Source organism: Mesoplodon bidens (genome assembly GCF_964165515.1).
Source record: "Mesoplodon bidens genome assembly, chromosome: 11".
NCBI lineage: Eukaryota > Metazoa > Chordata > Mammalia > Artiodactyla > Ziphiidae > Mesoplodon > Mesoplodon bidens.
The window spans coordinates 25,564,970-25,590,510 of NC_138167.1; the positions used below are offsets into that span (position 1 = coordinate 25,564,970).

Below are 25,541 nucleotides of genomic sequence, written 5' to 3' on the forward strand. Positions count from 1 at the left end.
TGGTAACAGTAAGATTCACTATACAGATTTAAGTCAGTGCCTTCTCCACTGAATATGATTCTGATTTAGAGTCACCCTTCCCTTCTTAGTACCGAGAGGGAGACACTTTACAAATGGAGATTTCCTTTATAAATGTATATTTTCCTTACAAAAGGGTAACTTCTACTGCTTTCAGAGCTCCTCCAGTGTCTGCTATTTCTGAAGAAAAATTAGCTTAAAATAATCCTTATGCCAAAGAGGCATATTTTGGGGTGGCTTATTCTGCCACTCACCGAAACACAGACTCTCAGGACTGAAAAAGACTCTAAAGGTCGTTTATACCAATCACACTACTGATGCTTGATGTCGCTCTCCTACTTCCTTCCCTTTTCTACTAATAGTGAAACCACTTGACACCAAAGGCTTAGGAAATTGCTCTACTGGGGAAAGAAGTAGAAACTGTGGATTAGGTGATTTAGGTTTTTACTTCCAGTTCTACTATTAACTATTTCTAAGATTTGGGGCAAGCCACCTAAATTCATTGTATCTCTGTTCCCTTATCTTTAAAACAAGGGAGTTGTGTAGATGACCTCTAAGGAACCTTTTACCATCTTTCTAAAAATCTCTGACTAATGTAGCTGGAGACCACTTTTTGAAAGAGATTCATTACGGGAGCTTTTGGAGCCCCAAGAAAAAGAAGAAACTATGGGAAATATAAGTTAAACTAAGTTTTTCAAATGATCAAGGAAAATGTAATTTAGACATTTTTATAGAATACACAGTGAAAAAAGTGAGGCTGGACACATTTTTACAAACAATGATCAAGGTTCTAATGCTTCACTACAGTGTACGGCATAAAGAAGTTTCGTAATTCTGGATTAGTAATGTATGAATAAGTAATGATAAGGAAAGAGAATAATACAGGATTTAGAAAATAAAATATATGAAATTTACGGCTTCCCTGGTGGCGCAGTGGTTGAGAGTCCGCCTGCCGATGCAAGGGACACGGGTTCGTGCCCCGGTCCGGGAAGGTCCCACATGCCGCGGAGCAGCTGGGCCCGTGAGCCATGGCCACTGAGCCTGCGCATCTGGAGCCTGTGCTCCGCAACGGGAGAGGCCACAAGAGTGAGAGGCCCGCGTACCGCAAAAAAAAAATATATATATATATATATATATGTATATATGAAACTTAACATATATATATATGAAACTTAAAAAGTAGTTGTCCTTGAAGCAAGGAATCAGCTTTAATTACAGGGAAACTCTGAAGCAAACCACTTGTCTCTTTGTGGTAAATCTTGACATTTATTATATAGGAATCTAAGTAAAGAACTTGCTTATAAAGTAATCAAGCTGAAACAAATCCTCTGATATCACTAAAATTTGAGTCGATTCAGTCAAAGTGGCAGATTTCCTGTTGGGTTTTTCTGCCTTTCAATGTAAACATAGGGACTCTAGTGCTAATTGCTTTATTGCCCTTCTAAAACCTAAACTTAGATGCCTGTGATTACTGTGAAACACGTCTAGATGACAGAAACTGAAATGCATGTCCATTGTAGGAGATTAATAAAATTGTGTGAGTTGAAATTACTGAAAACCATTGCAGACATAATTTAAATTAAAATAATTTAATACATTTAAAAATTATTTTCTGTTTCCATAATGTCTATGATCTACAGTATTTTAAATAGCAGCTTAGTTTTTTGGTCTCTTCTGCAGAAATAAAATCAGAGTCCTTCTAACAGTTTCAAGACTTAATTTATAATGTGGAGTTTTGCTTACAGTCTGATTGTAATGTTAAGAAATTTTATAAAAACTTACAAATACAGTGGAGAAGATAAACCTATTAATTCAGGGAATCTGATGAGTAACTACAGTTGACACTGCCAATTTGGGGGTCAGGTTGCTTTGAGGATAACATAACACTAGAATTGCACAAACATATGGTATACATACATTCTTTTTATAGAATATGTATTGTTATTGTCTTATCTAGTCAGATGTGAGTAATCACATGAATACATAAGAGGAGACATATAAGGTGTCATGAAAGAAGAAAGAACATTTATTTATCAGGCAAAAATAAAGCATTTGTCTTCTCTGGAAAAAAGAGAAATTAACAAATAAATATAAGGTGAATATATTAGCCCACTTTATTTTCACTCAATGATGGTAGCAAAAATATACAATGGTAGGTGCTGACGGGAAAGCGGGAAGAGTAGAGATGATCTGGGTAGTTAAAAAACTTCAGCTTTTTTTCTCTTTAAGAATCTTTATCGGTAAAAGCTATTGTATGTGAACTCTTATATTATTATCAGATCACCCAATTTTATGACTGACAATTATATGTAAGGAAAAGTTGAGGTCCATAGAAGTTAAGTTATTCAATGTTTTGGAGAGATGGTAGGAGACTAGGAATTGGTGCTCATTTCACTTTATCTTGAGATTTTTGTTTAATCTTAGCACTGTTATTAAAAACTATGTCACAATGGACCAATACCATTTCAGTTTCTCACTTTCCTCTTCTGTGAAAAGAGGGATCAAAATAATAATATATGAATTATTCAGTGTTAAAAAAATATGTGGGAAATGCTTGGGTGGGGGAGCAAAACGTGCCACCCCAAAATGTCTCTTTGGCATGAGGATTATTTCAAGCTGATAACAATCAAGGTCCAAAAGACTCAAGAAGAAATTTTGACCTTCCCCCTTACTGCCTAAAAGAAGTATAGATCAAGTTATCGCCAGAGGTTGTCTGCAAAAATATGGGCTAGGTGTGGTGGTGGAAACTCAGCAGGGCCTAGAGATGAGAGTACCTTTATGGCGCAATTGCGATGCATGGCCCAACAAATATTTGTTTACCAAACATTTGCTTTTTCATCTTTCACGTGAATTGCCTTCCTCCCTTTTGAAGTCCCAAACCTCTACCCCCCACATCCTCTTTAGCTGCTGAAAATGTTATTTAAGGTGAGGGTTTCAGCCATTTTGGTGAGTTACTCAGTTCTCCTGGGTCTCTTCCATGTATACATGTTATTAAACTTTGTTTGATTTTCGCCTCTTAATCTGCCTCCTATCAATTTAATTCTTAGACCAGCCGGAAGAACCTAAAAGGGTAGAGGAAAACGTCTAACTCCCTGGCACTTAGATAAAAAAAGGTTAAGTTTCTTAGCAATAGTTATTTCTCAGAGCCTTTGAGAAATTAATATTCATTAGAGTGGTATGTCGCATTTCCCAAACATTTGGACATATAAACATATTTTGTTTTATGCTTTATCCCTTGATGTCTTCTAGAACGCCGTACCGTGTAACTGTAGTTAGTGAGATCAAGGGATTGGGGGGCGGATCAAGGCAAAAGATGCGACCACAAGGTGGCAGTGGCACACAACGAGCTTTAATCAGGCAGCACTTGGGTAGGTTTGCATGGAAGGGGAGTCCCTCACCACAGAATCTCCGCCTACTCAGAAAGGGAGTAAGGTAAGGGAATTCCCAGAAGACTGAGCTGAGGAGGGGGGTCATGTAGCTGTTGCTCAGCAGCAAGATAGTTGGTAAATTCAGTATTCTGAGCCATTATGTGGATGTGGAAAGATTTAGTGGGATTAAGCTTTCCTAGTATCTATAATCATACCACGTAGGCATTTCTCTTGAATTCACCGATAATACATCTTTAGTTTTCAGTGATCTCAGTAATTATATAAGTTATCTCAAAAGTCTTCTGCTTTAAAAATCAGACTAATGACTGCAACATATTTTCCAGACTTAAAATTCCTATTTGTTAGTCATTTCTATATTGATACAGGCACCTTTAAGCATTTTATTATTGGCCTTGTTGTACGCACATTTTACGTTTTTGGTTGTACCTTCTAAAGATTTCATTACCTATAGGGTCTTTGATGATTGTTTTAAGCAGTCTGCCTAAGGATAAGTTTTTCTGGTTGACTGTGTGTATAGTTTGTCTTCACTTCTATTAAAAGTAGAGGGGAAATGACAAATTAACTATTTCCTAATTGTAACCAGAAAGGTAATCAAGATAAAATTAGCAAAGGCTGAGTTTATAACATGTTATGTAGCCTAGTTATCCTGAGACAAATACAACAGAACATTAAAACGTTAACTATTTCAACTAAGGTTCCAGGACTAGAGGTACCAGCTACTCTCTCATTCCAAAATGAGACTTGTACATGATTTGCAAATGCTTGGCTGAAAACTCATTTTGGAATCCGTGGTGCCTCATCCAGTCAAAGATATAAAAGTGTTAAAGTGGGAAGTGATGGAAAACTGGAAATTGAAGAAAGGATTTCTTTGAAGACAGTTATGATTTGAGTTGTAGAAAGAGGGTTGCAGGTGCTTGCACTTGCCTTCAAGCCTAGTGAGGGGGGCTCTAAGGAGATCAGCTGGAGAATCTGATTTGTCCCTTGGAGCTTGGGAAACACATTACACTAATATCAGACCTAAGAAAACTAAAAAGCAAAAGGCTATGGTAAGAGTCCATGTGGCTAAAGAGAGGACTGAAGTTGGGAACTAACCTGCACTCTTACTATCTAAAGTATTGTGTTTCCTGTGGACAGATGTGGGCTGGCATGGGTTGCCTTGTGGTTTGCTCATGAAAGCAACTTGGATGGTCTAGGAAACCTCAGCAGAAAGAGACTGAAGGTGTACCGCCAGCTGCCTGGGCGCAGAGGAAGAAAATGCTAGCTACTGGCCAGAAGAGACACATTTGCTTGAATCAAGAGAACTGTAGATATAGGAGATATATGCAGTGATGAGGGGAGTGGCGGAAAGTGGACCCTGAAGAAGATCAAAAGCGCCCCACTTTTGAGAGAGTACGGATCAGGATCAGCTCCCCCACAGAGCCCTCAGGGCTGACGCTAGATCACAGCGGTAGTAGTCAAGTTAGACTTTTCTCTCCCTTCCCTTCCCTTCTGCTCACCGTAGTCCCACCCTGTACTGACATTGGTGGGGTCAGAAACCATGGTGGGCAAGCTGGGAAAGAAAGAAGAGAAGCGTGAGGTGGTAAAACAGAGAAACTAATAACGTCCCCTTACCCACAGCAGCCTTTCCACCTACAGCAAACTTGAGCTGACTGGAGGAGCAAAAAGCTTTAATTTGAACTTGTTTGAAGTATTACATGGGTCTAACACGTTTTAATTGCTGAAATGAGAGGGTTTCAGTGATATGAAATGACAAGACTTTTAACTATCTGAGAATGATAAGAAAAGTTAGTGGCACGTGTCAGAGATTTTCATTTGGCTTTGGGAAATATTAGGCCCTTTAGAGCAAATTTGTAATTAATATAGTGTGAGGAAAATGGAGTCACTTTATGAGTACCACTTTCTTGTTCAATGTATTGATTAAATTTACATATAGCTCAGTGAGTAGATTTACATACTTTTAGTTGGTATTCTGAAAAGACCTATTATCAAAAATTGCTGTTATTACATTTCACATATTATGGTCTCCTCCACCTTACAATAATAGCCTACTTGTTAGAATATAATTTTCTGCCTTGATTGATGACCAGAGAGCCTCTGCCTGCCTTCTCATAACCCCCAGAATAGTGTTCACGTGTACCAATTCCCCGTACTCAGTCACATGAATTTTTCTGGTTCTAAATTATTTTCTTAAAATTATGATTACTAATTTTTAATAGGTAAAATCATTCACATGATACAAAATTCAAAAGGACAAACGGGTATATGGTGAAAGCTTTTTCCTAGTCTTGTTTCTCCACAACCTTCCCTAGAGGTACCCACTGGTAACAGTTTCTAACGTCACTTTTGGCTTTAGTGTACTGAGAGATGTCTGCCTAAAATAAGATTTAGTCTTCATTATAGATGTCACTGATAACCAAATACAACCCATTACAGGCTTAGTTTAGATTGGTAGTCCAAACACAAGAAAAACCAGAAGATGTCAGAAGGACTTCTAGGGCTTCCCTAGTGGCACAGCGGTTGAGAGTCCGCCTGCCGATGCAGGGGACACGGGTTCGTGCCCCAGTCCGGGAAGATCCCACATGCCGCGGAGCGGCTAGGCCCGTGAGCCATGGCCGCTGAGCCTGCGCTTCCGGAGCCTGTGCTCTGCAACGGGAGAGGCCAGAACAGTGAGAGGCCCGTGTACCACAAAAAAAAACCCAAACCCAAAACCAAAACCAAAAAAAAAAAAAAGGACTTCTAGGACAGTAACTATTAGACTGTAATTAGGAAAAAGAGCTGGAAGGGCTGGGCATAAGTACTGACTCACACATAAGATCCTGGTTATATTGTGGTATGGGACTCACTGTAGGGGTGATGTGAAAGGGGTATTATGGCTCTTATACAAGCCAAAAGGGCTGTGACTACTTTAGTGAAGTACCACATTAGCCAAATGATTCTGAATCCAATGGCTACAGCTTGATGAGATTACAGTTAACAGGTCATTTATGGGCCTTCCCTGGTGGTGCAGTGGTTAAGAATCCACCTGCCAATGCAGGGGACATGGGTTCGAGCCCTGGTCCAGGAAGATCCCACATGCCGTGGAGCAACTATGCCCGTGCACCACAACTACTGAGTCTGTGCTCTAGAGCCCACGAGCCACAACTACTGAGCCTGCGTGCCACAACTAATGAAGTCCGCGTGCCTAGAGCCCGTGCTCCACAACAAGAGAAGTCACCACAATGAGAAGCCCACACACCACAATCAAGAGTAGCCCCCGCTCGCCACAACTAAAGAAAGCTCGTGCGCACCAACAAAGACCCAACACAGACAAAAATAAATAAGTAAATAAATAAAATAAATTAGAAAAAAAAGCAGGTCATTTAGCATATTTGAAAGATGTAATATTATAAACTTGACTTCATAAAGTATAATGTTTAATATCATGACCACTACCACTGCCACCATCATCCTCCTCAAGGCAGTTAACATTTACTGAGCATTTGCCATCACCACCATCACCATCATCATCATGACTTAACATTTACTGAGCCCTCACTATGTGCTAGGCACCATATGAAGTGTTGTCAGATAATCATCATGACCAAGTTTATGAGGTAGATATTGTCATTATACCCACTTAATGTGAGGAAACTGAATAATGGAATGGGTTAAGTAATTTACTCAAGGTCACACAGTTATTAAAAGGTGAAACCAAGATTTGAACCCAAGCAGCCTCATACTAACCTGTTACCAGGGGGCATCCATGGAAGAGTAATATACATATATGAGGACAGCAAGTAAGGACAGCTTCTACAGCCTCATCAGTCAGATTCACACAATATCCCATATGAATCTCCTATTTAAAAATAAAGAAAGTATAATCAAAAGAAAAAATAGGACAATAATAACAGTGTGAAAAAGCCTGGGAAATACTGTACTCTGATAACAAAAAACCCAAATATCTACTTGCAAGAAAAACTCTATAGAAAGGACCAGTGAAAGTCTGTAGTAATTTGGAAGGTATAGCAGCTTTAAGAGTTAAATGCCCAACCACTTTATAAGGCAATTTGGCAGTATCTATTAAAACTGACAGTAAGTATGCCCCAGAACCCAGCAATTCCAACTGCAGATGTCCACAATATAGAGAGAAACTCTTGTACATGTGCGTAAGGAAACAACTTATAAATATGCCAATTGCAATATTATCTGTAATAGTAAAGAAGTGGAGACTGGGTAAATAAATGGTGGTTCATTAATACATTGTAATAAGATAAAACAGTTACAATGAAAAATATCTATTTGTATTAATAGACATAAATCTTAAACATAATGTTAGTTCAGACACTTTAGAAAACAGTATGGTAGCATCTTATAAAGCTAAACATGTACTCAACTATATGACCCAGCAATTTCATTCTAGGTATTTACCCCCCCAAAATGAAACCATATGTCTACACAAAGACTTGTATGCAAATGTACATAGCAGTATTTATAATAGTCCCAAACTGGAACAACCTGAATGTCCATCAAATGGTGAATGTATGAACAAACTGTGTCATATTCCAGACCGTGGAATACTACTCAGCAAAAAAAAGGAATGAAATATTAACACATGCAACCACATGGGTGAATCTCAAACACATTATGCCAAGTGAAAGAAGCAAAAGAAAAAAGTAAAAAACCAAAAGACAATTTACTGCATGATTCCATTCATATAAAAGTATAGACAAGGCAAAACTATACTGACAAAATCAGTGGTTGCGTGGGAGAGGGCCACAGCAGGGCACTGACTGCAAATGGATGGGAGAAAACCTCTTAGGGTGATGGAAATATTCTATACTTAACTGTGGTCGTGGTTACAAGGCTGTATAACAATTACCAAAATTCATCACACTGTACACTTAAAATAGGTGAATTTTATTGTATGTAAATTAAACCTCAATAAAGCTTGAAAAAATTTTAAAACATAATTTTGAATAAAAAAGCAAATTGTAAAATAACACACACACTATGAAACTATTATGTACTATTTAAAAACATATAAAACAATACAATATCTTATTTATGGATATATATACACATACGTACACATATGCCTAGAGAGAGAGATGAAGTATCCAAATATGGAAGGACAGATACACAGAAGAGTGGTTACCTCTGAAGGAAGAAAGGGGGAATAAATAAGGGGAGGGAGCTTTAGATGTAACACATAATAATTTTTTAAAAAAGAACTGGAACAAATGCAGAAAATGTTAAAATTCCAGTGTTTGGTCCACAGGTCTCTGTTATATTACTTTCTATACTTTTTCATATATTTGAAACATTATCTATCTTTTGTTTAATGTTCTAATTCAGAACCCTTTTTGCATTGCTGGTGAGAATGTAAAAGGGTACAGTTGCTATGGAAACAGTATGGCAGTTTCTCAAACAATTATATATAGAATTAGCATATGATCTAGCTATTTCACTTCTAGGGATATACCCAAAAGAATTGAAAGCAGGGACCCAAACAGATATCTGTACACCTATGTTCATAGCAGCAGTATTTACAATGGACAAAAGGTGGAAACATATCAATGGATGAATGGGTTAAAAAAAGTGTGATTATAATGGGCAAAGTCATAAAGACAGAAGATAGAACAGAGATTGCCAGAGGCTGGGGGAGAAGATAATGGGGAGTTATTGTTTAAAGGGTAAAGAGTTTCAATTTGGGATGATGAAAAAGTTCTGGAGATAGTTAATGGTGATGGCTGCACAATGATGTGAATGTACTTAATTCCACTGAACTGTACACTAAAAATGGTTAAAATAGCAATTTTTATGTATATTTGCCCACATTAAAAGAATTTAACAACTCTGGAAATAAGATTCATGTGGTAATTGATATGTATACTTATGGTAATATCAGCTTTTCAGGAGAAAAGAAATACTATGTTGGTGTACATATTATAATTAATCATATCTTAGAAATAAAGGAAACTTGAATATATTGAAAACTCATAAAAATTGAGGCAGAAATCATTGTATATTATACATTGGCAAAGGCATCCTATGATATGAATTGGCAAAGGCTACAGACAATGAGATACAACTGAGAACAAGAGATGGAAGGAACAGTGTTCAAGTCAGGTTTCATTTAAAATATATTAAGGCATTAAAAAAAAGAAAATGTTCAACTCTGGCAAATTGGGGTTCTAGCAAAAACTGTGAATTCACAACATAACCTTTATGGGAAACAATTCAGCAATATGAATTTGGGACCATTAAAAAAAGGATTCATATCTATTGATCCACTTGTTTCATTTTGGAGAGTTCATTATAGCAATGGAAGAAAAAAGTGATATGTCCCAACATATGAATATTTCTAGTAGCTAAAAGCTGTAAATAATCTGAATTACCAACATTAGAAAAATGATTAAAGGAAAGTGATACATAACATGGACAGATTTTGTTCTCTGATATGCCAGTGCCTAGAACATAGCAGATACTCAATAAATATTTGTTTAATAAATGAATAATTTTATATAGCAAATGAAACTTTTAATCATGAAGACTATAGGAAACTATAAAATGACTGTAATATGAAGTTAAGAATATGATAAGATTTATTAGGTGCTACCATATGTCTGGAACTGCAGTCAAACCTGGGGATAAAATGATGACAAAGTGATGAACAAAATGGTCCATGCTCACTGAGAACTCAGATCAACAGAGATTTCAGAGGCAATCCTGACATTCAACAAACGCTGTAGCATACGTTTGTACTAAATGTCAGTCTTTAGGAGAGGTCCTTAGACTTTTAATCAAATTTATTTTCAAATTATAAACTATTTAGCAACATTGGTAATTTAATTGTCCAGAATTGAACAAATTAAAAGCAACCGATTAAAACAGGGTATCTAATAAATAGCAGGCATACATGTTACCCAAAAGAGAAGAATCAGTTAAAAAGATGAAGACATTTGTATTTCAGTTTCAGTCAGAAATTGTGGTCAGAAAGATGCTATGAGCCAAAGGTTAAAATATATTCATTTAAGGAAGGAATTAAGTTCTAACAAATTTCGGAAAGATTTCCATTAAAATGTTTTGGCACTTAACAGAAATAAGCTTTGGTAAACTGAAAAAGTGAAAAATTCAATGACACTACAATGACCAACACATTGGTTACTGGATTTTTTCCTAAGTCTGCTTAGGTTGGTGCTCCTAATTTTATAAAGCTGAAGTAAATATGTAGGTATATTTCCTACCACTGCATAACAACTAATTTCCTGGTGGTTTTATTAGGAAGTGATAAACTAGGTTATCTGTTTGAGAACTTTGTTAAAAATGATGGTGACTAACACACCACTGTAAAGCAACTATACTCCAATAAAGATGTTAAAAAAGAAATGATGGTGATTATAGGATAATGTAAAAATTGAATAACCTAATGTATATAAGGCAGTAGCATGGAGGCTAGAATGTAGTAAGTGCTCAACAAATGTTAGTATTTAAACAGTAAAAATTATGGCAGTTATTGTCCCTACAGTTAGAATGCAATTTGGAATTTGGAACTTCATATTTTAAAGAAAGGAATTTCTTAATTAAAAGATTTTTAAAAATATATATGCTATTTTATGTACACACATACACATACACACATAAATACAAGCAGGATGCAAATATATAAATATCACCAAAAGAACTATTTGAGCATTAAATCAAGCAGAAATATTTTGGCAAAAACATGGCACCACCATTCTATTATAATAGTGATTACTAACTTTTATAATTAATTTATAGCCAGCTTACTTCCAAAAAGGATTTGATGTGACTTACTGTTGAAAAGCACAGCTATATTAATTATGAGTGGGCTTCCCTGGTGGCACAGTGGTTGAGAGTCCGTCTGCCGATGCAGAGGACACGGGTTCGTGCCCCGGTCCGGGAGGATCCCACATGCCGCGGACCGGCTGGGCCCGTGAGCCATGGCCGCTGAGCCTGCGCGTCCGGAGCCTGTGCTCCGCAATGGGAGGGGCCGCAGCGGTGGGAGGGCCCGCGTATGGCCAAAAAAAAAAAAAAATATATATATATATATATATAATTATGAGTAAAAACAAAATAAAACACTGTAAACTGAAAAAGGAAAAAAACAAAATCTTGGGACAAAAGGCTTCTTAATTTTAGAAATAGGTTACAGGTATCACATCAGTCATTGAATACAAAGGCTGAACACTAATTTATGATCTTTTTAAACAGCCGCACAATGTGGCTTCTGGAGAGGAAAAACCTTTTCTCTATCCTCTTATGTTTGTCTTTGGAAGCCTTCGAATTAAACTGACAGTAAGATTAGCAAGAGAAAAGATGAAGTTTATTCACAAGTTCACAAAGAAAGTGGCTCAAAGAAATGGCTAGAATTTAGAGTTTATATACCATCTTAATAGGAGAAGGGGAGGGGGAGAAAGGACACTCAGAAAAACAGGTGACTTTTTAGGGAAGACAAAATGACCTTTAGGAGAATAGATAGACTTAACAATAATCTTGACATGACAATATTTATTTAATGCAATTTGTCATCTGACTTCCCCACGTATAGGAAGCCTACCTTAAAGGGGGTTTGAGGCAGTTGAATTCTTTTGGAAGGGTCTGCTTTTAGGCAGATGGGGGAAGGTGGGGTTTAAGACAAAGTCTTTTTTTTTTCTTTTTAACCCTTGTTTCTCAGACATCTTCAGATCAAAATAATTTTTATGCCACAGTGGTATAGTCTGGATCCCTTCATGGATTCAGAAAAAGATGATGGCAAGAGAATAAATACGATGTCAAGAAAAATACACTGGCAAGAGAATAAGTATTTCTGGTAAAAATATCAGTCAGACATGAAAATTCTAAAGAATGTCATTTTACATTGATAAATTTTCAGTATTTTCATCCATAATAAGACTACCTTTAAATGTATTAGAAGCTAAAATTTCTGGAGAGTAAGAACTTTTATTGGAAGTAAAATGGGTTTTATTATAAAGTATACTTTATCTCCTAACTTTAACCAGTTTTTCTTCACTCTGGGAATAAAGAGGTGGAGGCAAAAAAAAAAAAAAAAAAAAAAAAAAAAAGTCCATGGAAATACCTAATGAGAATAAGGCACTGGTTGTCTTCTAGGTTTAAAAAGGAATTTCTGAGGATAATGTGAATTCAGATAATCATCATCTTTACAGATATTTTAAAATTACCTCTAATATCTTGGCACAAGGTCCACTAACAAGCGCAACCACACCACTGTCAGATACCTAAGCAAAGGAAAAAAGGAACATAGCACGTAAATGGAGATGATGGAAGCAAACTTTTATAAAAATTATTAATTATTTAGATATAGTTTTATTTCCTCCCGTTTGGCAAACGTGTCTTAGCCACACATACCTTCCACCCTTACTGAAAATAATTGGGGTGTGTGTGTGTGCCAAATTATACTGTAATTATTTAACTACCAAAGCATGAAGCCAACAATTTTAGTGGACTTCCCTGGTGGCGCGGTGGTTAAGAATCCGCCTGCCAATGCAGGGGACACGGGTTCGAGCCCTGGTCTGGGAAGATCCCACATGTTGTGGAGCAACTAAGCCCTTGCACCACAACTACTGAGCCTGCGCTCTAGAGCCCGCAAGCCACAACTACTGAAGCCTACACACCACAACTAGTGAAGCCCGCACACCTTAGAGCCTGTGATCCACAACAAGAGAAGCCACCGCAATAAGAAGCCCGTGCACTGCAACGAAGAGTAGCCCCTACTCTCCGCAACTAGGGAAAGCCCGCTCGCAGCAACGAAGACCCAACATAGCCAAAAATAAATAAATACATACATAAATAAACAAATAAATAAAAATTTTTTTAGCAACAACAAAAAGAATTAGGTTGAGTTATGGAAATACTCTGGGCAAATACATACAGTCTCTACCTTTCAAGTCTGTATCTCATTTACCTGAGTAGATGAAAAATCAACACACTGCAAAAATGGGCAGTTTTCTCCTAACGCCTGCAAGGACACATCAGTAATACCTAAGCAGCCACCTAAATCAATGATCTTTAGCAGCCGGCAGTTGAGTGCAAGAGCAAGGACTCCTTCATCAGTGAGATTGCAGCATCTTTTCAAAGAAGCTTCGTGCAGGTAAGAACAAGATGAAGCCACAGCTTTTATTCCTGAGGGAAAACATAATTCTGTATCAATGAGCTATATATGTTTATATATGAGAAATGTGACTGATTTTCATTTCAGCAATCACCAGTACTGATATATCCAATTGCATGTTAGCCTTTTTCAAAGTAGTGCATGTGGGGATATACTTTATTTCCAGTGATGTTGTCATTATTTAAAACTCTTTTGGAATGTTTCAAGAATTCTCTACATAATCTGTAGTATATTCTTCAGAATATCTGCAATTAATGACAAGACTTTTTTGTTTATGATTAGACTTGCTTTTAGGAAATAGCCAAAAGTCATTCAGAACCAAAATAGGTAATTAAATAGTAGATGATACTTCTTTTTGTTAAAAGTTTTAAATAAAGTTAATTTTCTCGTGGACTCTGAAAAGAAATCAAAAGTTAAATGGCCCAAATGTCTTAAGTAATAGTTTTCACGCTTATCCTTAGGAATCATACCTGTATCTCTGTGTTCTCTCTTCCCTCTTTGATTCTGCCCTTTGCTACCAACATGCTCCTTCTTTGTTAGCCTGGACCAATCTTACATTTTATCAAGGGTCAAGAAAACAGAAGCCCTTAAATCCAATTCAACTGATGTAAAAGCACTTTAGTGACAGGTACGTGAACAATGTGCCACATAAATAGAAACGTACTTCAGGAATCCTGGGCCCTTCAGTCATGGACAAACATTATAGCACTGTTAAAAGACACTTTCATGGGCAAAATACACAAAAGGGAAGATGGTAAATTCGTGTGTAGGTCATTTTTATTGTTTTCCATATCTTAAGAAAGAACTCTTATTTTATTCATTAGTGTCCAGCATGCAAGTTCTTTTTAGTGAATCAATATTTGTGTAAACATTTTAAAACTTATGCTTCTTTGCAGTATTATGAATATCCTAACTTGCTAACCGAGCTGATCGTAAAATAGAGCCAAATACCCACAAGATTTTTCAGAAACCTAGGTAGCCAAATAATTCTTTCTTTCTTATACTGAAGAAAAAGATAAAAATCCTCTATTGAAAAAAAATGGTAAAAATCCATTAATTCATGTAACAGTCACACTGAAAAATGCAGTTTGTCTGGCTATAAAAAACTGTAACTGGAGAGGCCCATGTACCGCAAAACAAACAAACAAACAAAAAACTGTAACTGGACAAGGCCGGTACCAAGTTCGGCTGCTTGCTGCTCGAAAGGCCAATACTCCAGAGACAAGTGTTGGTGGAAAAGGAAAAGTTTGCTGTATTCAGGAGGCCAGCAACCTGGGAAGCTGGTGGACTACTGTCCTAAGACCATCTCCAAGTTGCCGGATGGGAGACAAAGATTTTATAGGCAGTGTGAGGGAGGGAGCTTCAGGGTACATGAGCAGTTTGTACACAATTTTCAGATTGGTTGGCATCAAGGTGAAGTTTCAAGCAACACCAATCTTCTGGTTTCAACCAGTCTGGGGTCTACGTGCTGATGGTCAGCAGTTTTCATCTTGTAGGGGTATGCTTCCTGTAAAAACAACTTAGGAGTGTGTGTTAGACCTTTATATCTTTCAGGGAACTGGGAGCTTGGTGATTTTGCTATATGACTGGCTTATAGTATAAATTGTTCCCATCTTCCAGGCCCATGTCCTTGAAATTGGTATCTGGAATGAAGCTGGTATCTGATTAGTTGGTATCTGGAATTAAGGATTAGTTCTTTCCTAGTCAATCAGTCATTGTCTAATATAGTTTTATGGCAGCAGAAGTGGAAAATATATGATTAGTTTTGTGCTGTTCAAAATGGGGCAGCTTATGCTCTGGCTACAAAAACTATGCAGTGAACAGGCTGATAGGAGAGTGCCTAGTAAATTTAATCTGATGATGATGATTTAACTTCCTGTTGTAATATTACAAGAAAGCCTTAACAAAGTATGAACTGGTCATTTCTTGTTTCACTATACTAGGTAAAATATTTAAAATATAGAGGTATCTATCCATGTTTATTTTAAGTATGTTTAAACTTCAAGGTAGTGACTTAGTGTATTTCCCAACTTTCAGCACTGATTATAAGCAAGAATTCTAATTTGGATTCTCTAGCTTAGTTTGAATATTTTATTGATAAATATAGTTCCTATTTCTTTGACATATTTATACTCTCTTTTAACATATTTTCCCCTTCTCTGCTCCAAAATTATGCCAGATGGTGAACAGTACTCAACCAATTCATTGTGTTAATAAGCATACCTTTTGAAGTTATGGAAATTCTGTTTTCTTTTGAGGAATTTAAAATTAACTTCTTCAATTTTCTGCAGTTACATAGGTGCAGGAGAGCAGTATCTGAAATATCACAGCTTCGTAGATCTAGAGTTTGGACTTCAGGATGTAAAATCTATAATAAATACATGATTTTGAGAAATTAATATTTCCTATAAATATAAATGTTTATTCCATATTCAGTGTTTTGATGGTCATAACAGACAAACAGCAGGTGGAAAATACAGCAAAGAATACAGAAACATATCTGTGTGAAGACAGATACATACAGCAGGAAAAAAACAACCAACTTCCAACTGGAGGTGCAGCTTCTAGTGTCCCCAAAGTCTCACTGGGACACAGAGCACTGTTGAGACAGCTGGCACAGAGTAAGGACCCACTAGACCTGCAAGCAGAACCAAGGTGGTGGGAGGAGCTTATCCTCTTCCAGTGGTTCCTATTATTAGAGATTCTAACTCTGTGTCTTTGCTCAGCAAGTACGAGTCTTTAAGCACTTATATACCAAACGCTTATCTAGAATATTTACCTCCTTCATTTTTCTTTTTGGGAGCTAGTACAAACAAACCCAGTATTACTGAGTGTTTACTTGAGGACAACAAATAGCAGGTCAATTTCAAAGCATTCTGAGCTCTTTTTTTTTGTGGTTTGCAGGCCTGTCACTGTTGTGGCCTCTCCCATTGTGGAGCACAGGCTCCGGACACGCAGGCTCAGAGGCCATGGCTCATGGGCCCAGCCGCTCCACGGCATGTGGGATCTTCCCGGACCGGGGCACGAACCCGCGTCCCCTGCATCGGCAGGCAGACTCTCAACCACTGCACCACCAGGGAAGCCCTGAGCTCTTTTTCTGGGGGTATTTTCCTTCTCTTTTGCTTTATTTTTATGAAAATAGAAATGGCTTATACTTTTCTGAACATGAAAGTAATGTACTGTTATTGTAAAACATTCAGACAGCACAGAAAAATTATAGAAATGATACAAATAATTATTTCTATTTATTGAGCACTTACCAGGAAGGGTACTAAGTGTGTTATATAAAATATGTCATTTAATATTCTCTCTCTCTCTCTCTCTTACACACACACACACACACACACACACACACACCACCCTAAGAGATTGGTCATTGCTATTTTATAAATGAGAAAATTGAATCACTCAGAGCTTAAGTAGCAACACAAAGTACACAGCTAAAAAAGGAGCCGAGCTAGGATGGGAAGCCAGGTCTTCCTAATTCCAAAGGCCACGCGTTTAACTAGTTACAGCTAAAATTACCCATAATATCAACACCCAGTGACAAACATAACATTAGTTTTGATGTTTTATGAGTTTTTAAAAAAACATTTGAAGAAAAATGGGATCAGGTCATATATATTTATAAATGGGCACTTTTTAAAAAAATAATTAATTGTGGTTACATACTATTTCATTTTATGCATGCACCGTAACTTATTAAATGTATCCTACACTGGCAAACACCTAAGTTGAACATTCAGACTGATTTTAAGAGGCAATATAGTACAGTGTATAAACGAGCATGTACTCTGGAGGCAGGCTGCCTGAGTTCCAAGCCTGTGATTGTGATCAAGCTCTGCTTTCTTTTTGTGCCTCACTATCCTCATTAAGATGAGGATGATATTTGTGAGAAATAAAGGCGATCATTTTTTAAATGGAATAAGACATACTAGAATAAAACAGAAAATATCCAAGTGTACTGTACAGAGTACTGTTACACACAGGTGTGGCTTGTGCGCTAGCGTCACAATGTAACCTATATATTTCTTATTGTGGGTCTTTTTTTTGCCATTTGTTTATTCACCCTGCATTTTCATTGTTTCCAGCTTTATTAAGGTGGACCCAATCAAAAAGTTTAAACTTCTTGAAAATATGGAGTTCATGGATGCCGTCACCATGAAGACAAGAGAAACACCTGTAAGAATAGTGGGAGAAGATTTGTTAGAAACTATTACACATGGACATTCTGGTTATCTGGAGAAAAAAAGAACCCCAACACTTCATTATATTTTAAAATTATTACGAATCCTACTATAGACCACTGTTCCAAAAATCGGAAACCATAGCTAAACAGTAAACTATAATAGCCTGCTTTACAGGCTATGCATGCTCTTTGTATATGCTCTTACCTCACTTATATTAGAATCTGTTATCTGCCCCTGCACGCTCATTATTTTGATCAGTCTATCTTTTATGTTGGGTGGCAAAGGCTTAATGTCTGTGATATATCTCGAAATATTCTTCATGAAGCACCAAAGGCATCTGAAATACAAATACAATATAGTAAATTACACTGTACGGGTACTGATTCCTAATATTTTTTTTAAATAGATCTTTATTGGAGAATAATTGCTTCACAATACTGTGTTAGTTTCTGTTGTACACCAAAGTGAATCAGCCATATGCATACATATACCCCCATATTCCCTCCCTCTTGAGCCTCCCTCCCACCCTCCCTATCCCACCCCTCTAGGTCATTGCAAAGCACCGAGCTGATCTCCCTGTGCTATGCGGCTGCTTCCCACCAGCTATTTTACATTCGGTCGTGTGTATATGTCAATGCTACTCTCACTTCATCCCAGCTTCCCCCTCCCATCCTGTGTCCTCAAGCCCACTCTCTATGTCTATCTCTTTATTCCTGCCCTGCAACTAGGTTCATCAGTACCTTCTTTCTTTTTAGATTCCATATATATGCGTTAGCATATGGTATCTGTTTTTCTCTTTGTGACTTACTTCACTCTGTATGACAGACTCTAGGTCCACCCACCTCACTACAAATAACTCAATTTCGTTTCTTTTTATGACTGAGTAATATTCCATTGTGTATATGTGCCACATCTTCTTTATCCATTCATCTGTCGATGGACATTTAGGGTGGTTCCATGTCCTGGCTATTGTAAATAGTGCTGCAATGAACATTGTGGTACATGTCTCTTATTGAATTATAGTTTTCTCAGGGTATATGCCCAGTAGTGGGATTGCTGGGTCATATGGTAGTTCCTATTTTTAGTTTTTTAAGGAACCTCCAAGTGCTATTTGTTAGTGCTTAGTCCTTTCATAAACAGGGTGTACATTTTATATGAATATTTACAACTTAAGCTTGGTACGATGCAAAAGCCTAGTCTGTGCTCAGTTATGGGCAAGTTTCTTTTCCTCTACAACTTTTTCTCATCATACCTCATTTACTAAAATGCATTATGATGATAAGATATTTTTCTTAAGTCAGTCTCTCCAATTCCTAAGACACAGTTTCCACCAAGTTTTTAGTCACATATTTCTAACTAAACATTAAATTAGGGCCTACAAATTGACAAATTTTATTTGTTAATCCAACAATCTTGCTTTCACTATTTTTCTTAAAAATTATGCAGGTATTAGAATCACTCAAGAAAGAACTGTAACCACAAAGATTCCACAAATAGTACAAATCACAGAGATAATAAACTTAGTGCCAGTATTGTACATGCACAGAGTTATCAAAGCAGGCAACAACCGAGACCTACATGACCAACATACCCCATATGTGGCCTGAGATTCCAACTATCCGAGACACTCATATGTTAAACAACTGATACAAACCTTATTTAATTTCTGCCTACAAATACTCCCTCATATATACACTTTTACATTCATGAATAAATATGATCATACACTTGAATTTTTTTAGTGCAATCTTTATTTTTTCTTCTTTTGGTTGCCTCTGCCTTTCCCTCTCCTTTCCTTCCCCCTTCCATTATTTAGTTCCTCACCCTGTTCCGTGTATGTTCCCTCTTATTTTTTTCTCTGTGCTTGTACACACACACGTGTACTCACACATGTATGTATGTACTCAAACATACATTTAAAGGGTTAGGTTGGGGGTGGGGAGAGATCACTGTTTCCTAGAATGGCATCACTGTATACTCACTTTTCTATACCCTCTTTCATTCAATAATACCTTAGGAAATTCTTTAAAACATCAAGTGTGGTTTTAACTCTCCTTTAATGCCAATATAATATTTCACAGTGTGGATGACTTTAGTCATCCCCTATTGATGAGAATTCCATGGTAACATATGGTGTCAGATTGTTTTCTTCATATTTCCATCAGCAGTGTTGGAGGGTTCCCTTTCCTCTACATCCCTAAGCAGTAGGTATTATTGTTCATTTTATTTATTTTTCCATTATGTCCATTTCCCAATCTCATCCCCCACCACTCCAGGAAACCATTCTAATGTCTGGTATGTATCCTTTTGTTGTATGTACCCTCTTAACATGATTGTTATATGGATATATTTCTAATTTATGTATGTGGTATTTGTCATAGATTTGCTTAGTCTTTCACTCAGCACTGTTTTTTTTTTTGTTTTGGTTTGGTTTTTTGTTATTTATTTATTATTTATTTTTGGCTGTGTTGGGTCTTCATTGCTGTGCGTGGGCTTTCTCTAGTTGCAGTGAGTGGGGGCTACTCTTCGTTGTGGTGCATGTGTTTCTCATTGTGGTGACTTTTCTTGTTGCAGAGCACAGGCTCTAGGTGCATGGGCTTCAGTAGCTGTGGCTCACGGGCTTAGTTGCTCCGCAGCATGTGGGATCTTCCTGGACCAGGGCTTGAACCCATGTCCCCTGCATTGGCAGGTGGATTCTTAACCACTGTGCCATCAGGGAAATCCCTTAGCACTGTTTTTAAGATCTACTTACTCTTAAATGTTGGAAGATCTCATGGGTGAAAAGTGGTATCTCATTACTTTAATTTGTATTTCTTGAATTACTAGTAAATTTAATATCTTTTCATAAACATGCTGGCTATCTAGATTTTCTTTTCTCAGGATTGTCTATTCATATCCTTTGTCTATTTTGCTGTTTTTTACTTAAATTTGTAAGAGGTATTTTTGTGGCCAAATACATGACTGATTTTGTATATGCTCTATAAATATTCAGAGAATGTATACTCTCTGAGAGATGTAATGTTCTCTGTGTATTATATATGTGTCTAAATATCTCCCTCTGTGTATGTATACACAAATATATTATGTGTATATGATTATTGATTAATACACAAATATATTATGTGTATATGATTATTTATTGATGAGTATCATTTAATTCTTCTATGTTCTTATTTTTTCTGCTAAATCTGTAGAATTCTCAGTTTGCAATACTTGTATTTTGAAATCAACTTTTCTTTCTATTTCTACAAGTTTTTGCTAGTTTATGTACATTACCATTTTATAATGAAAATTTTCAAAAATACAGAAAAATAAAATAGAATGATATAAATCATGTACCCCAAACCAAGAATTTAAAAATTTATTTTATCATTTTGTGTCAGGTACCTTTCATAAGATATAAAACACTTCAGATAAAATTAAAGCCTCCTTTGTCTGCCTATTTAGGTTTACTTTCTTTATCTCCATTTGCAGAAACAACTATTACCATGAAGTTGTTCTTTTTTTAAAAAAGTTTTATTGGAGTATAACTGATTTCGAATGTTGTGTTAGTTTCAGGTGTACAGCAAAGTGAATCAGTTTTACATATACATATATCCACTCTTCTTTAGATTCTTTTCCCACATAGGCCATTACAGAGTATTGAGTAGAGTTCCCTGTGCTATACAGTAGGTCCTTATTAGTTGTCTGTTTTATATACAGTCGTGTGTATATGTCAATCCAAACCTCCCAATTTATCTCTCCCCCTCTCCCTACACCCTGGTAACCATAAGTTTGTTTTCTATGACTGTAACTCTATTTATCTCTTGTAGATAAGTTCATTTGTAACCTATTTTTAGATTCCACATATAAGTGATATATTTGTCTTTCTATGTCTGACTTACTTCATTTAGTATGACAATCTCTAGGTCCATCCATGTTGCTGCAAATGGCATTATTTTGTTCTTTTTTATGGCTGAGTAATATTCCATTGTATATATGTACCATATCTTCTTTATCCATTTCTCTGTCGATGGACATTCAGGTTGTTACCATATCCTGGCTATTGTAAGTAGTGCTGCAATGAACATTGGGGTGTATGTATCTTTTTGAATTATGGTTTTCTCTGGATATATGCCCAGGCGTGGGATTGCTGGGCCGTATAGTAGTTCTATTTTTAGTTTTATAAGGAACATCCATACTGTTCTCCATAGAGGTTGTACCAATTTACATTGCCACCAACAGTATAGGAGGGTTCCCTTTTCTCCACACCATCTCCAGCATTTACTGTTTGTAGTTTTTTTTTTTAATTTATTTTTGGCTGCATCAGGTCTTAGTTGCAGCGTGCAAGATCTTCATTGAGGCATGTGGGATCTTTTGTTGCAGTGCACAGGCTTCTCTCTAGTTGTGGCACACTGGCTCCAGGGCATGTGGGCTCTGTAGCTGTGGTGCACAGGTTCCAGAGCACATGGGCTCTGCAGTTTGCAGCACACGGGCTCTCTAGTTGAGGCGCATGAGCTCAGTAGTTGTGGCGTGCAGGCTTAGTTGCCCCACGGCATGTGGGATCTTAGTTCCCTGACCAGTGACCGAACCTGTGTCCGCTGCATTGTAAGGCAGATTCTTTACCACTGGACCACCAGGGAAGTCCCTGTTTGTAGATTTTTTGATGATGGCCATTCTGACTGGTATGAGGTGATACCTCATTGTAGTTTTGATTTGCATTTCTCTAATAATTAGTGATGTTGAACATTTTTTCATGTGCTTTTTGGCCACCTGTATGTCTTCTTTGGAGAAATGTCTATGTAGATCTTATGCCAATTTTTTGATTGGGTTGGTTTTTTTGATATTAAGCTGCATGAGTTGTTTGTATATTTTGGAGATTAATCCCTTGTCAGTTGCTTAGTTTGCAAATATTTTCTCCCATTCTGAGGGTTGTCTTTTCATTTTGCTTATGGTTTCCTTTGCTGTGAAAAAGTTTTTAAGTTTAATTAGGTCCCAATCATTTATTTTTATTTTCATTAATCTAGGAGGTGGATCGAATAAGATCTTGTTGTGATTTATGTCAATGAGTGTTCTGCCTATGTTTTCCTCTAAGAGTTTTATAGTATCCGGCCTTATGTTTAGGTCTTTAACCCATTTCAAAACATTATATTAATAATATAATTAATTATTAATTAATAATATAATTATGATATTAATACTAATAATATTAATAAGATTAAATCCATTATATAACATTTCAGATAAAATTAAAGCCTCTGTCCACCTATTCAGGTTGACTTTCTTTATCTCACTTTTCAGAAACAACTACTACCATGAAGTTTTAAAAATAGTTTGTCCATGATTTTATTATACTTCTAATACTAAAGTACATATGCATAAAGAGCATATAGTATTCTTTCTGTACTTATAAAATATCATGTATTAAGTTTCCTACCATGACTAAATTTGACAATTGTCCTTGTAATTGTGACAGTTTTCCTTTTTATAAAACTATGGTGTTGGTTGCAAATTTATGATCATTTTATCTTCTCGTGGAACATTCCTTTTACTCTTAAGTAATGTTCCTATCTATATTGATGTTTTTCACTTCAGTAAAACCATCCAGTTTGGTTTTACTATTGCTCCACCATCTTTCTTTGGCTTCTTTTGCTAACATCTTTGCAAGATTCATCTGTGTTGTTGTAGATAGCTATAGTTTGTTCATGCCCATTTTCACTGCTGCATAATATTCCACTGTATGAACAATTTATTTATCTATTTGACTGTTGATGTACAGTGTGGTGGTTTATAATTTTTTACTATTAGGAATATTAATATGGATATTTTGGGATATGTCTCTTGGTACACATGTGCCTATGTTTCAATCAAGTACATACCTGGGAGTGGAACTGCTGACTCATATGGTATGCATATGTTTAGCTTAATGCCCAACAGTTTTCCAAGGTGTTTGTACTGATTCAAGATCCTACCATCAGTCAATGAAAGTTCCTGGAATCCATATCCTTGTCAACACTTGGCATTGTCAGTCTCTTTAATTTTTGCCAGTATAGTGAGAATATAGTAACAATGCATTGTGGCTTTAAATTTCAATCCCAGATTATTAATTTGAGCACATTTTCATTCCTTTATTGTATTGATACATTTGGATAGTCTCTTGGAGTTTCTGTCCAAGTATCATGTCCAGTTTTCTTTTGGGTTGACTGTTTTACTTAGTGGTACGTAGGAGTTCCTCTTATATTACAGACATGAGCCTTCTGTTGATTATTTATGTTGCAATTATAGACTCCCATTCTGTGGTTTGCCTTTTCATTCTCTTAATCATGTTTTATGTTGTGGAGGAGTACATTTGATGAGGTCCAATATGTGTTTTCTTTATAGCAAGTATTTTTTTGTGTCCTGTTTATGAACTCTTTCACTGTTCTACATTCATGAAAATAGTCTCCTATGCCTTCTTCTAGAAAAAATTCATTCATTGTTTTACCTTTCACTTTTTGACTTAAAAACCCTCTTGTAATTGATTTTTGCAATTGTCAAGAACTGTGCAGAGTCTGAGAGTTTACCCTACTTACTAGTTTATGAGTTAGCTTTATTACCATTTCACGAATGCTAGCAGAAGACATGAGATCCATGGGTCAGAGAAAAAGGACTTTATTATTAATGACAAGAGCAGTAGCCAGAGCTTCATGTTTCTGTTGGTTCCCCATGCCCTCCAAGTCCTGCAAATATAATGTAGGTAGGTCCAGATAGATGTTTGCCCATGCAGTGGGTTGTATTACAGGAGAGGAACACTGAGCTTGGGGGAATTCACCATTTTTATATCAAACTGAAGCAAGCCTGCTCTTTTTGGAAGGAGAAAATACTTCATCCCTCAAGTCTGTTTGCTACAAACACAACCTTGAGAAATGTCCTAGGTAATCAAGGCCCCGCATTCTTGGTATACCCAGCAAGAATGTGCAGGTCCACAGCACTGCCTCTCCCAACCATCTACCCCAACATGTTCTTGGCTGAATTCAAATATTCATGTAAGTATGCCACTCTGTCAGCCATTTAAATTAATTTGACCAACAGAGGCTAAAACCAAATCTGTTCAATTTGTCACTTAAAGCATTTAATTAAAGCTACTATCAATAGTACTCCAAGTAGCAGGATAAGGCCAACCTGCAGTAATGGTGACCTCAAAGGTGCCTGCAGGCAGCCATAAAAAGAAAGGAAGCTGAGTTATTTGTAGTGAGGTGGATGGACTCTGTCTGCCACACAGAGTGAAGTAAGTCAGAAAGAGAAAAACAAATACTGTATGCTAACACATATATATATAGAATTTAAAAAAAATGGTTCTGAAGAACCTAGGGGAAAGACAGGAATAAAGACGCAGATATATAGAGAATGGACTCGACAACACGGGGAGGGGGAAGGGTAAGCTGGGACGAAGTGAGAGAGTGGCATGGACATATATACACTACCAAATGTAAAATAGATAGCTAGTGGGAAGTAGTCGCATGGCACAGGGAGATCAGCTCGGTGCTTTTGACCACCTAGACGGGTGGGATAGGGAGGTTGGGAGGGAGACGCAAGAGGGAGGGGATATGGGGATATGTGTATACATATAGCTGATTCACTTTGTTATAAAGCAGAAACTAACACACCATTGTAAAGCAATTATACTCCAATAAAGATGTTAAAAAAAAAAACTTAAAAAAGAAAAAAAAGTGCCTGCAGGGTCCCAGACTCAGCTAACTGTGAAAAAGTATGGAATGGGTGGAGGTGGGGGGACTAGTAGGTCTTATCTTAAGACAGGATGTGGTCAAAATCCAGTCTATCATCCATTATGAA

General features: G+C 36.8%; 1 protein-coding gene across 2 annotated transcripts in view; it reads right to left on the reverse strand.

Moving 5' to 3' along the window:
* AMN1 (antagonist of mitotic exit network 1 homolog) overlaps positions 1–25,541 on the reverse strand; it is a 69,746-nt gene that overhangs the window by 7,214 nt on the left and 36,991 nt on the right. For both annotated transcript variants that reach the window (XM_081247977.1, XM_081247976.1), the window contains exons 2-6: positions 17,934–18,066; positions 15,763–15,907; positions 13,333–13,550; positions 12,590–12,646; positions 7,131–7,242 (exon numbers count right to left, since the gene is read on the reverse strand). In XM_081247977.1, the coding sequence (XP_081104103.1) occupies positions 7,131–7,242; positions 12,590–12,646; positions 13,333–13,550; positions 15,763–15,907; positions 17,934–18,050 (649 nt within the window). In that variant the 5' untranslated portion in view covers positions 18,051–18,066. The remainder of the gene's footprint in view (positions 1–7,130; positions 7,243–12,589; positions 12,647–13,332; positions 13,551–15,762; positions 15,908–17,933; positions 18,067–25,541) is intronic.